At 39.7% G+C, this 12,588-nt stretch overlaps 1 protein-coding gene across 1 annotated transcript in view; it reads left to right on the top strand.

Moving 5' to 3' along the window:
* The window catches only part of il11ra (interleukin 11 receptor subunit alpha), a 34,390-nt gene extending 22,387 nt beyond the window's left edge, over positions 1-12,003 (top strand). The window contains exons 6-12 of the mRNA XM_060896506.1: positions 363-529; positions 708-877; positions 2,489-2,633; positions 3,666-3,758; positions 5,085-5,184; positions 6,595-6,674; positions 7,205-12,003. Of these exons, the coding sequence (XP_060752489.1) occupies positions 363-529; positions 708-877; positions 2,489-2,633; positions 3,666-3,758; positions 5,085-5,184; positions 6,595-6,673 (754 nt within the window). The 3' untranslated portion in view covers position 6,674; positions 7,205-12,003. The remainder of the gene's footprint in view (positions 1-362; positions 530-707; positions 878-2,488; positions 2,634-3,665; positions 3,759-5,084; positions 5,185-6,594; positions 6,675-7,204) is intronic.
* Positions 12,004-12,588: the final 585 nt, after the last annotated feature.

The following is a 12,588-nucleotide window of genomic DNA, read 5'->3' as shown; positions in this document are numbered from 1 at the left end:
TCATATACATCAGTATGCACTTAAAAACCTTCGCTTTGGATCATGTGTTGTTTCAATCCCTGGCACTCTTTGTGCTAGAAATAATACATGGCCTGCAGTTATAAAATCACAAAGTACAGCATTGTATGTTTTTTTATTTCCTTTAGAAGAAAAGTCCCTGAATGCCTCATGCAATATGTACAACTCTGCTGATTATTGAGGCATTTGTATTTTCTGAACTGTTTATACACTTAGCAATCTTCAGCATCAATGTATATCTTTATTCCTGCACTTGCCATGCATTTAAAAAAAAGTCCTTGATGTATGGTATGTTGTGTTCTCGCTCTCTGTCTCTCTCTCACTCTCTCTCTTCTCTCACACAGTGTGGATAACAGCAGGCCGGAACCCTGTGAACAAGAGTCAATGGAGGTGAACGAGTGTGCCATCAGCAACCCTACGTTCTGGGCCAGCAAACACCTGGTGAACATCACGGAAGTGAATCCGCTCGGCTCCAAATCCACCATTGCTTACGTGGACGTCAACAAGAATTGTAAGCAAAATGAACTAATATTATAAGACACATCAGTTTACTTGAGGAAGCCATTGTTTTTATATAAGAAATGAAATTAACACTTGCATTTATAGGTGTTCATTCCACCAACATGTACTGTCATTTTGTGGTTGTTACGTGTAAAAACCTAGAACTAAGGCTTTGTGTGTGTGTGTAGTAAAGCCTGATGCTCCTGAGGAGTTGATCTGCGAGCAAGTGAATGACGAGCCCACGCGGCTTTTAGTACGGTGGAAGCCGCCCACCTCGTGGCCCTCAGACACATCCGTCGCCTTTCCACTGAAGTTCGAGCTGCAGTACAAACCTGTCGGCTCCAAATTCTGGTCCAAGGTGAGATTTTTAAATGGCGACTCCATTGGTCTAATTTTCCATCGCCTAAAATGAACAATAAAACATTTTATTTATTAAAAAAAGTAAAAATTTTATCTAGATTAAAAGATAAAGCTAAAACAATTTAGTTATATATATATATATATATTAGCGATACAGGATGTTTTTCTCGTCCATACTTCAGTGGACGACGAAGGCAAAAATCCTGCTTTGGTAATGAAATACAGATGTCTCTAAAATACACATGTTCTGATGTGTTAATGATGCTGTCGCATTGTTTGTTTACTGTATTACAAAGGACTCAAGCTCACCAGAGGAGGCAGTATAATGTGGCAGCAAGCTCTTCTTTCACACTCTCTTATCATACTGTGACGTGTAGCGTCCTCCAACATGTCTCTCTCTCTCTCCACCTCTCCTCTCACACCCTCTTATCACACCTTCAACACATCCTTCCACTTCTCCTCTCACTGAGTTCTACTGACATTTCACTGATCCATTTTTCCATCTCTCGCTTTCATTTAGACAGCTTGACCTTTCAGAAACATTTAGCAGACACCCTTATCCAGAGCAACTTACATTTTTATACAACTGAGCAATTGAGGGTTAAGGGCCTTGCTCAGGGGCCCAGCGGTGGCAGCTTGGTGGACATAGGAATCGAACTCACAACCTTCCGATTGGTAGCCAAACACCTTAACCACTAGGCTACCACACAGAAACATACCAGATCTTCTTGTACTTCTCTGCTGATTATAAGATTCTGTTCATTTTTTTCCTCAGGTCTAGACTTTGCCTAGTTGAACATGTAGCATAGCAATGACAATAACACCGAGAGTGGGGAGGAGGGCTACTTAATGTCAGGGTGAACTACAGTTAACGTTCAGTTAGTTACTGCCACCGACAATAAAATATTGGCATGAAATAAGAAACGTTTGCATTCGAAAGGCAGCAGTCCTTCTAGCGGCGGGTTTTGTAGTTCTGAAAACAAAGCAGGTTTAAATCGACTCTAAATAAATACTTATTACTCATTACTCATTAACAGCAAATACAGCTTTGAATGATTTCAACACTTGTTACGAAATGCCTCTTTTTTGGGGTTATTGTTGCTTTAATGACATTAATGCTCCAGTTCAGGATGTGCATGTATTTCCAGTTTAAATCTGGAGAATAAGAAGCCACCGCAGTCTGGGGCTCCTGATTTGAAGCATTTCTAGCAGCTGGACAGCAGAACTTGGTGTGTGTTAAAAAGAGAGATCAGAAGAGAATTATTTTTGTCTGGGATCTGAAATGTGAACAGAGCTCTAACATGAAGTGACTTGCAGGAATTAGGAAATTGGGGTCTGGGTCACTACTGTAATTATATCCTGTGATTAGTTCCTTGATCTATAGCAGTTTAAGCACAGTAGCATTTCACTGGTCAAACTCACACACATGTGAGCAAGGAATCTGAAGGCTTCTGACATCTGATCATGTTATAAACATCACGAAGACTTAAGAAATGAAATTGAATGTATTATGCAATTATTAGCATGGACTCTGAATATGTCTGAATATTTTAAACAGGGAGTGTGTGTGTGTGTGTGTGTGTGTGTGTGTGTGTGTGTGTGTGTACAGATGGAGACTGAGGAGACGAGTATGGTGATCATGGACGCCCTGATGGGTCACTTACACCACATCAGAGTACGAGCTCAGGATGCTTTCATTAACCACAGCCAGTGGAGTGAATGGAGTCAGGTGGTGCAGGCCCAGCCTTGGAGCGGTGAGCTACACACACAGAGAAACTCACACACCCTGAGTGAGAGAGAGGGAGGGAAAGAGATAGCAAGAGAGAGAGAGAGAGCATTCACAAACCGAGACACACACAAGACACACATCAACACAGTAGTGCTAACCTAGCGGACACTGATTGGAAAGTTGTGTGTTCAAATCCCCCACTCACCAAGCTGCTACATGGGGCCTAAAGCAAGGCCCTTAGCCCTCAACTGCTCAGTTGTTTAAATGAGATATAGGTAAGCTGCTCTGGATGCCAACTTCATAAAGGTAAAACACACACAAACACAGACAAATACACAAAAGCTAAGAAACCAGACACAAGGACAGACATGCAGGTACATTCACTCCGACAGAGAAACACACACACACACAGACATATACACAAAAGCCAAAACAGAGACACAAGGGACACAAGGATAGACACATAAAGAGACAGAGATATTTCTTGACAGAGACTATTGGACATAGACTGGTTGGAGACACACATGGGACACTGACATATTATTTGTTTTCTTCTCACCTAATGTAATCTTTATTATTCTGTAAACCAGCATTGTATGTATTCTGACATAGCGCCCTCTTCTGGTAGAATGCTTTGTGAAGTTTCATTGTGACACGAATTTCTCACATCTCAAGCATCTGAATGCCGTTTATAGCTTCCTACTGAGGCATGATTCACTTTACTTGGACACGCAACTTGGGTTGTGTGGTTAAAACAATAATGGAAAATGAATATGTTTTTAGGCAAAAAAATCCTAAAGCTTTTTCTAATTTGTAACAGATTCCTCCTCAAAGTAATAGCTGCATTGGTGCAAAAAACCCAGGCTTTTGGGGAGAAAATCCGGTTTGTGTGCATCGTCTGTGAATCATGTGACCGATGCCCAGGATTCACAAATAATAAATCTGTATACGGATATAAGTACTGCTCATAGAAACAAGTGTACTTATTACATATGCTTTACTATACCTCTGTTAACTCTCATCTTTCTCATTATTAGTGTCATCTTTTCTATTTCAGACCCTTCCATGATTCCCGAAGCCACCACGGATAATGTTTTCGAGCCGATCTTCCCGTCCACGTTTCCAGTGAAGGCAACAGAGAAGTCTGCAGGTACGTTATATGCCGTTTTCATCACAAGCGTTACAGAGACCGATTCAGAGAAAAGTCGAAGTACGTACTCACTCCTTTTTCTTCCCTGGACCGAGCTCTTTTTTTTCCCATCCATGAAAGCCTTGAGGATTTGGCAGTAGAAGAGAGCACAAGTCAAGCTCAGATCGAACACGCGTTGTTAGATGTCTTTGAGATCTCATCCAGATGCTTTTTTAGGTTTTATCCAGATGTGTCTGGCCTTTGGTGTTTTGGAGGCTGGGTTTCCTTTACTCTTACTCATATCATGCACCAATCACAACACAGATCAGCCTTCATACAGCAGGCCATGTGGCAGGCGCCGCCGTGACTCACTCAGCCTTAATGAGCTAATCGTTTCCAGATTTATAATGTTCTCATTCGGCTAGCACACACAGCAGAGCTCATGGAGTTACAAGAGACCTCCTCAATCAGAATGAAACTTTTGTCCGAGAAACCTGGAAAGTATTGTGTTTGGTTTTATACCAGAACCTTCACGTTCCACATAAACTACAAAAGTGCTGTTATTTTTAATTGGGTTACGTTTGCTTAAATGAGATGATTAACTCTTATGGATGGTGTCTCTGTCATGGGAAAGGTAGAAGGACAGAAGACTTTGCACTTTCCAGGTTCTCAAGAACATTACAATATGTTTTTAGTTCTGTTATAGAGAACAAAATAAACCTAGGCAGGAACAATTCTTTTTCCTCACCACCGTCACCTCTGGCTTGCTTATGTATTTACTTCTGGATGAGAACAGGTGCTAATCAATTATATTCCTGTAGCACCATGTAGCACTGGCACGGTTTATTCAATTTCAATTGAGAATTAAGAACCTATGAATATTAGACTTATATTTATTTAAATGTGTTTGTATTCATCCCCAATGAACAAGCCTGAGGTGACAGAGGTGGCTGTGGTGAGAAAAAACTCCCTTAGATGGAAGAGGAAGAAACCTTGAGAGGAACCAGACTCAAACGTGAACCTCATCCTCATTTAGGTGACACTGGAGGATGTGATCATAAACTGTTATAAACACCAGAGAGTGTTATTATGCATAATGTCCTTTCTACAGTCAGATACAGTCTGACAATTGTGTATTGATTAAAAGGTTGTTGTCCTCAAAGACCATATGAAGGTGGAATCTTCTCTCTGAAGGTCCGAATCCTTACGAAGTGGAATATTCCTTGATGTTAATTTTTAAAATGTTCATGTTAATAGATTAAGTGATGGATTCATGACAACAATTTATTGCTACTCGACGACTAAAGATGAAAGATATTAACCTTCTTTGGTCGTTCTGTTTCTCAGATCCATCATTTGAAGAAAATGGAAGTCAGGTCTTGATCATCCTTGGTTTATTGGCAGCAGTGATGGTGGTGGTTGTGTTTACTATCACAGTCCTACTATGGTAAGAGCTGACTTTAATCACTTAATTAAGCCGCTTCATACGGAATAGGAGGCAGCCTGGGAACTCCAGCAAAACATAAGTGTAGTGTTAACATTACCGAAACTTTATTTTCTAGGGCAGTTTGTGTGTTGGCTTGACAAGGTTTCCTGTAACGAGTGCTGTGCTTCAAATCAAATCTAGATGTTTCGCAATACGTGGACAGTTTCGTTTCTCAGCCGCTGAATGTAAATGGCTACAAGCCAGTGACTGTCCTGAGGGTGAAGGAGTGTGTCTGTGAAAACTCTGCAGCTTTCACTGATCTAGCTGACACACGTTTTTATAAAACTGTAGTTTTTCCATCCGTCACGGATCCAGAAGTAGAGGTTGGAGAGCATGTGAGCGGCTTTTGGTTCCTAACGAAAGCTGGTGCTGTGAGGATGTATTAGTAGTTTAGGGGCTGAACAAACAGTGCTGCTCTTTGCTGATTGGTTCTACGTGACTCATCACATCGTGTTTGTGCCATCGAATGCAGCACTATATTATTGTTTCTTAATCTGTACCAGTAATAATAGTCCTTCTCAGGGCACACTCATGTACACACTCATACACACTTAAGGGCAGTTTAGCTATAGCCAATCCCACCAGACATCCTGTTGTAGGGAGGTGGGAGGAAACCAGAGAAACTTCAAAAGAACCTTGAGTAGAACCACTTTCCCAACCCCCCAAAAAAGGAGTAATATGTAGGTGCAAAATTTACACTAGATTTTTAGTGGTCAATATTTTCTTCAACCATACGTTGTGGAAAAGAGGTGAAGAATCGAGTGCAAGGGGGTTGGAGTAGGTGGAGAAATGTGTCAGGAGTGTCGTGTGACAGAAAAGTGTCAGCAAGAATCAAAAGAAAGGTCTATGAAAAGACAGTAGTGAGAGCAGCTCTGCTGTATGGGTTAGAGACTGTAGCAATGAGGAAAAGACATGAGGCACAGATGGAGGTAGCAGTGATGAGGATGATGAGGTTCTCTTTAGGATTGATGAGGATGGACAGGATTAGGAAGGAGCACATCAGTGGGACTTGAAAGGGACAGATGAATTGAATTACTTCTTTTTGCTGCTAGGACAGTTCTTTGTTTTAAAAACATGCTCAGTTAAAGTCTTGAAATTAGCCAGTTAGGTTAATAACAATATACTGTAGTGTTCTGTATTTTTTGTCTTGTAAATTTTAATTTATTATCTAAAGGCTCAAGCAGCACTGCAATATGTTAGATTTATGAACTAGACAACAGGATTCTCAGTATTCTTACATCTAAAACCCTAAGGAATAAGCACAAACGTTTCCTGACTAGCTAGCCAAATGATCATTATTTAATAAATTACATTCATGCATGAAGAAACAAACAAACTTCAGCACGTCACTGCAACTGTTTTTCTTTGCAGTGTGAGGAACAGGAGGCGGGGCAATGTGACAAAACAGGAATTAACCTCAATGGTGAAGATGAAGTCCTTGCTAATCTAAAGTGAGTTACATGAGCGTGATGTGTGTGTGAGTGTGTGTGTGTGTGTGTGTGTGTGCATGTATTTTTGCTGGGGACCAAAATCCTCAGAATAATAGGATAGAGTCAGATATATTCATAGTTAACTGATTCTCACAAAAAAAGACTTTGTTTATTTATTTATTTATTTATTTATTTATTTATTTATATTTTTTAACGATTTGAAATATTTAAAGAACTGAAATGTTTCCTTCTGGTTACTGAGGTTATGGTTGTGGATAAAAGTGTACGTGTGTGAGCTTTCTCATGTGTCATCAAGGCAGGAAAGCTAGTTTAACACTAGTTTAACACTTTTTTGCCATAAAGGACAAGCTTTTGACTTCATGCATTTTCCGAGCAGAGCTGCAGCTCCATATTATGTCCATATGTGCACTTCAGAAGAGAAATCAGTAATGCATTAATGCTTACAACTGTAATTGCGATCATTCACCAAAAAAACGACAAATCCCTTCTAATTCCATTTGTCTAATCTGTTTGTGCTTTCCTTTCTGCAGATGTTCAGGTTGGCCTCGTCTTTTTCAGCCCTCATAGGGCTTCATCATAGGGAGTCATGGCCACTGCAGCGCTACATGTCCACATTACAATACCCTGTTTCACTTTTGTCCTATCGCTGCTTGGGGAATTGGCTCCTTTCAGCGGAGTTCTGAATCCCAGAAACTGTGAACCCTTCCAGCTCTACCCTTCTAATGTAGCACAACTTAAAACAACACAACACAGTTACTGGCTTTCATTGTTTGACGTGCAGTGCAAACTTTGCCAGCTTTGGACCAGGACATTTTAACTCGACGTGTCTGCACTTATCTGTCGCTTCAGTTTTTCCGCACAGACTCGTGCCATTTGGCTGCAGTGACACTTGGAACGCTGTGAAGAAAGAAAATATAAGCAGTTATGGGTCGTGTTTTGGGCATTAAGAATAAAGTTGGCATTCTCTACATTTCAATGCAAGGGACAGAGCTCCCAAACCTGAACATAGCTGCTATATGCGGATGAGAGGCATTCTGCAGCCCGTCGACTGAGGAAAGACAAGCAGTTCAAGAGTTTCTATTCTGTTCACATTAAGATGAAGATTTCTGCGTCACGTCATTTCTTCAGTCTTTAAAGCCTTATCGTTCTTATAAAAAAAAAAAAAAAAACACAGGCTTGATTTGATTTTGACCCAAATTTGCCTTTGATATCTAATAACTTCAGCAAGAAAACGGAATCTCTCATTTTATTGTCGTAGGCAGGGCCAATAATAACCATCCTCTTGACCTCTTGGGCAGTACGTTGGCATCCTACAGACCACACAACATATTGGCGCTCTGATTCAGTGTGGTTTAATAGTTTTTACTTACCTCTTGCTTTGGGAAAATCACCCAGCGTGGAAACAGAAAGTGAACGTAACTACTTGGCCTTATATTAATACACCCACTCAGGACATAACCACAGCCAGAACAGGACCGGCTTCAAGTTTCTAGTGAGTCAGTGGACTGCGCTGTCCTGTACTTTTCAGCACGTTCACTTTTCACATGGAAATCCGATCAGCTTGGAGGTCTGCTGATGGTTCGCTTAGACGCTGATTAGCATTTAATGTGCATGAACTAAGGCAGCAGGATCAGTTGCAGCTCATGTTTTTTTAACCCGTGTTCATACTGGCAAATGACGACGTGACCAGAACCTTTGAAGCTCTATGACATGAAAACATGCCATGTTTAGATTCAAACCTTCAACATTAAATTTAGATTTAAATCCATTTCATGCTGAATAGTTCTGATGTGATCAACTGGTACCAGACAGATGAGTGTTTAGCAGTCCTCTGGCTCTGGTTGAGTGTGTGCGCTCTTCACAAGTCCAGTGTCTGTCTTCATGAGTTAACAGGATATAGTGGGGGGAAAAAAAATCTCTTAACCATCACAGAAGTGGACATATCAGTACCCTGGGTGCCTGGGATAAGCATTATTTTTCCACCATTATTGTTTTTTTTATTACATTTTTATTCCTAGGATGGATGAGTAGGTTCAATAACCAGAAAAAGAGAACTTCACTTCCTGTTGAATTTTGACAACAGTTTTCATATAGTAGAAACGTGCCTGCTGCTCTACACACACCGGCCCAGGTGCCGCAACCTGGCACTTTTTACTAGGTGGATTAATTATTGTAAACAGCTGAGAGGTTATAAAATAAAATGCCAGCACAACACATATAACATCTTACAGTTAACCACATCGAGCTGTTAGTCTGAAGCCAGGGTTGGTGTATCATCAAATACATCCATCACCACATTTGTCCATTAATCTATTGTAATATTCTGTGAGGGTGCTTTCCAGTTTCCATTTAAAACACACACACACACACACGTCTACTACTTTGGCCTGAATCCTTGTTTGCCTTAACACGGACACACTGGCTTTATTTGCACAGGATGACAAAAAAATTCACAGCATTTCCCAACTGGTCCACCCATAAAAAAAAAGCAAAAGACTTTCTAAATTCAAGCTAAAGCATATTCCTGTATATGCAAATTTTACATGCATATTGTTTCTGTATTAAAGCTTACATTTACTGTTTTATTAATATAGATTTATCGTAGGGTATATTATTCTATAAAAATCTCTATTAAATATATGGATTGTTTTTTTTTTTGTTTTTTTGTTTATAACCTTTTCCAGTGTCATAAAGCTTAAACAGTGCATGTGTGCTTTCTGTGTCACTTCCTTTACATAATATCCATAATAAGCACTAATATACTTACAGTTTTCACTGTGCAGATTCACTATTGTGATGTATCAAATGAACTATTTTCTATGTAACATGTGGGGTTTATTTCCTGTCAGGGCTTTAGGTGTTATATTTAACATCACCCTTTGTTGTGAGGCTTTAAAAACGACATGCACGCAGTATTCTGAATAGTTTTGGATGCGCTCTAGTGAACTGTGTTATTACTGCTGGACATTTCTGTTTCACAATGAAACACCATGGTGCAGAGACAAGGGTGGCTCAGGGGTGGTTATGGATAGGGAAAGGAACGAATACTCCAAATCTCCTTACTCTGATCGATTCCCAGATCATGGGATAAAGAATGTCTTTCATTAGGGACACGTCAGCTTCACTTCTCAGTAAAGATTCTCTCGCTCGTTTCTGTCTCTGTTGTAAGTCGCTTTGGATAAAAGCCTCAAGCAAATGATGGAATGTAAATACACAGGTGCTTGCTATGTTTAAGCTTGAGCTGTGAATCCTTTAGCTCCAAAAAAAAAAAAGACTGGCATGCAAAATGGACATGCTCTAAGAAACATGTTTGAATACAAGACTCCAGCTAGAAAAGCTTAAAACCGTCTGTCCTAATGTCTTTTTTTTTTTTTTTCAACGATTCAAACCGTTGAACAATGAAGACTGGAAAATAAAATATTTCTCCAAACTTAGAATTTAGTCTCATTCACCACATCACCAGCTATACTAAAGTTGCGAAATAAATCATTTTTAAATAATTGTTAATTAGGTTTTGATTATGTGACGCATCCATCAGATATTTCCTTAGAGAAACAATAACTTATATATAACCTGAGCTGTGAATTACAACCAGCTTAACCAAATGCAGTACACTGAAAACGCAGTCTCAGCTAGTTTAGAAGCCAGGTTCTGTGCGCATGCTAGCAGTTCTGGGATTTGACCTTGCATTGCTCTGATCCTTAACCACAGAGCCACCATGTCTTGTGAGGCAGATGATGAGTGGGATATTAGATATGTTCATACATCAACAGACTGATCGGACCGGGGTTAATTCGGTGTGTAATCCCACCTTGTCGTCTACAGTCCTTCACTCGATCGATTTAAAGTCGTACTTTAAATCATTGAGCTTGACTGGGAAGCGAGAGAGTGAAGCGTGGAAAGGAAACAAGGACGTGTTCTTATTTTGGATAAAACTCATCTGCCAAATTCATGCATCTACAATCCAGCATATACTGTATGTATGATTTATAGTGTCTCAAAAGTGATGAGGGCCACTTTATGCTGACTGTATCCACGTTATCCAGTTTAATCACTAATCAGTGCTTTTGGAGTGTTCGGAACCAAACTTTACCTGGTTAGTCCTCAGTACTGTACAGTACATCTTTGTAGCTCTCTACAGGAATTCATTTACATTTACGGCATTTCACAGACCCCCTTATGCAGAGTGACTTAAATTTATCTTAATCAAACGGCTGAGCAATTGAGGCATAAGGGCCTTGCTCAGTGGCCCAGGAGCAGCAGCTTGGAGACCCTGGGGTTCAAGCTCGTGACCTTCCGATCAGTAGTCCAACACCTTAAGCACTGAACTAACACATCCTCAGAAGGGAAAACCTTTATGTGTCTTCAAGTAATGAATTCGCAGGTTGGCGATGATGAGATATTCTGAATAAAATCACTGTGTTATCTGCAAAATTATAAATTGTATGGATGTCACACAGCAGTTGATGAATGCTTCAGAGAAAACTACTAAAAAAGTTTAATCTTCTTTTCCATTTAAGACCTTCAGTGTTAAACCATTAATTCTTACTTAATACCTTCTGTCATTTGGATAGCCTTGATAGACTGTGTGTTATGGTAACCATGACAACACTCACTAATACCGCAGTAACAATTCAGTGGTTAAGATGCTGAATTACTGATCAGAAGGTTGTGAGTTCAAATCCCAAAGTTACCAAGCTGCCATAATTGGGCCAGTGAGCAAGCTGCTTAAATTTATAAATGCTGCCAAATATTGTTAATAAAAGCCCACACTGATGTGCAATCTGACACTGTGTGGTGTGTCTGGATACACAGGAAAACTCACACGCCGTAGTCGTTGCTCTGGAACAACAGCACCACGACTCAGCTCTCGTTCCCCAAACACGGATCAGGATACTCAAGTCGCGTGCATGTCTTGACTTGGTTTGATTTAAAGCGTGACTTTAAAGCTTTTTTTTTTGTTTTGGCGCCTGACTCTGTTTTTGATGGGTTTGTGCTTCTCCGTCAACCTAAACATTCAAATTAAGATCGATGTGAATCATTTCACTATAGTAACATTTCACAGTAAACTGTGTCAGATCCTTTCACTTGGCATTCTTACAGAACCTGTGCTTAAGTGTCGTCACCTTTAACGTTTAAAGTCTTTAGTGCTTTTGTTGTGTTATGGCTTGCTTTGTGTGTGATGACATGATAAACTCTTGAAGCGCAGGTGGTGAAAACAAAGACGATGAGAAATGTATGTATAGTATATTCTGCTTTTGTGTACAATATAAGCTGGTTTATTACTCGTTGGTTCATATTCTTGTGAAATAAAGTTATTTTATCACAATTTGGTCCTTTTTTGTATTCATACCTTTATCACTACAGAGGCACTTTACTTTAGAAAACTATTCACATAAGTTCTAAACTTAGAAATAACAGAAACAAACATTAATTGTACCTAGAAATGGATAAAATATACTATGAGCTGTGTTTTAATAAATACAAAATTTTTTGAGTTGACAAACACGTGAGACAAGAAAAAAAAACAAACGCTGTCATTATTAGAAAATAACCAACTTCCCAGTCCAAGTTTATTCCTTACTTGGTAATCCTTGAATATTACTCTAACCCTAAAACAAAAGGAAGATGCATTAAGACATTTCCACGAATGATTTCCTCCTTCATAGGTTGATCTGTCTCATAGCTGACTTAAGCATCTCTCATTACGTTTAAAGATGAACGTGTAGCCAAAAATAATAATAACAATAATAAAATCCCTACCTTTGTCTTAGTCTTTACTCTGCCAGAGTTTGCTTGGAGCGAAGCCAATCAGACACGCTTCAGCTGACGAGGAAATGCTTTAAACGTGATGCTCACGTTGTACTGCGTCCAGGAAAACTTTACCCGCTATCTAACAATCAAGTTCATTTAC

Source organism: Tachysurus vachellii, chromosome 20, assembly GCF_030014155.1.
Source record: "Tachysurus vachellii isolate PV-2020 chromosome 20, HZAU_Pvac_v1, whole genome shotgun sequence".
NCBI classification, from domain to species: Eukaryota; Metazoa; Chordata; class Actinopteri; order Siluriformes; family Bagridae; genus Tachysurus; species Tachysurus vachellii.
Note: the sequence above shows the minus strand (reverse complement) of the source record. Positions and strands in the feature narration are given on the sequence as shown.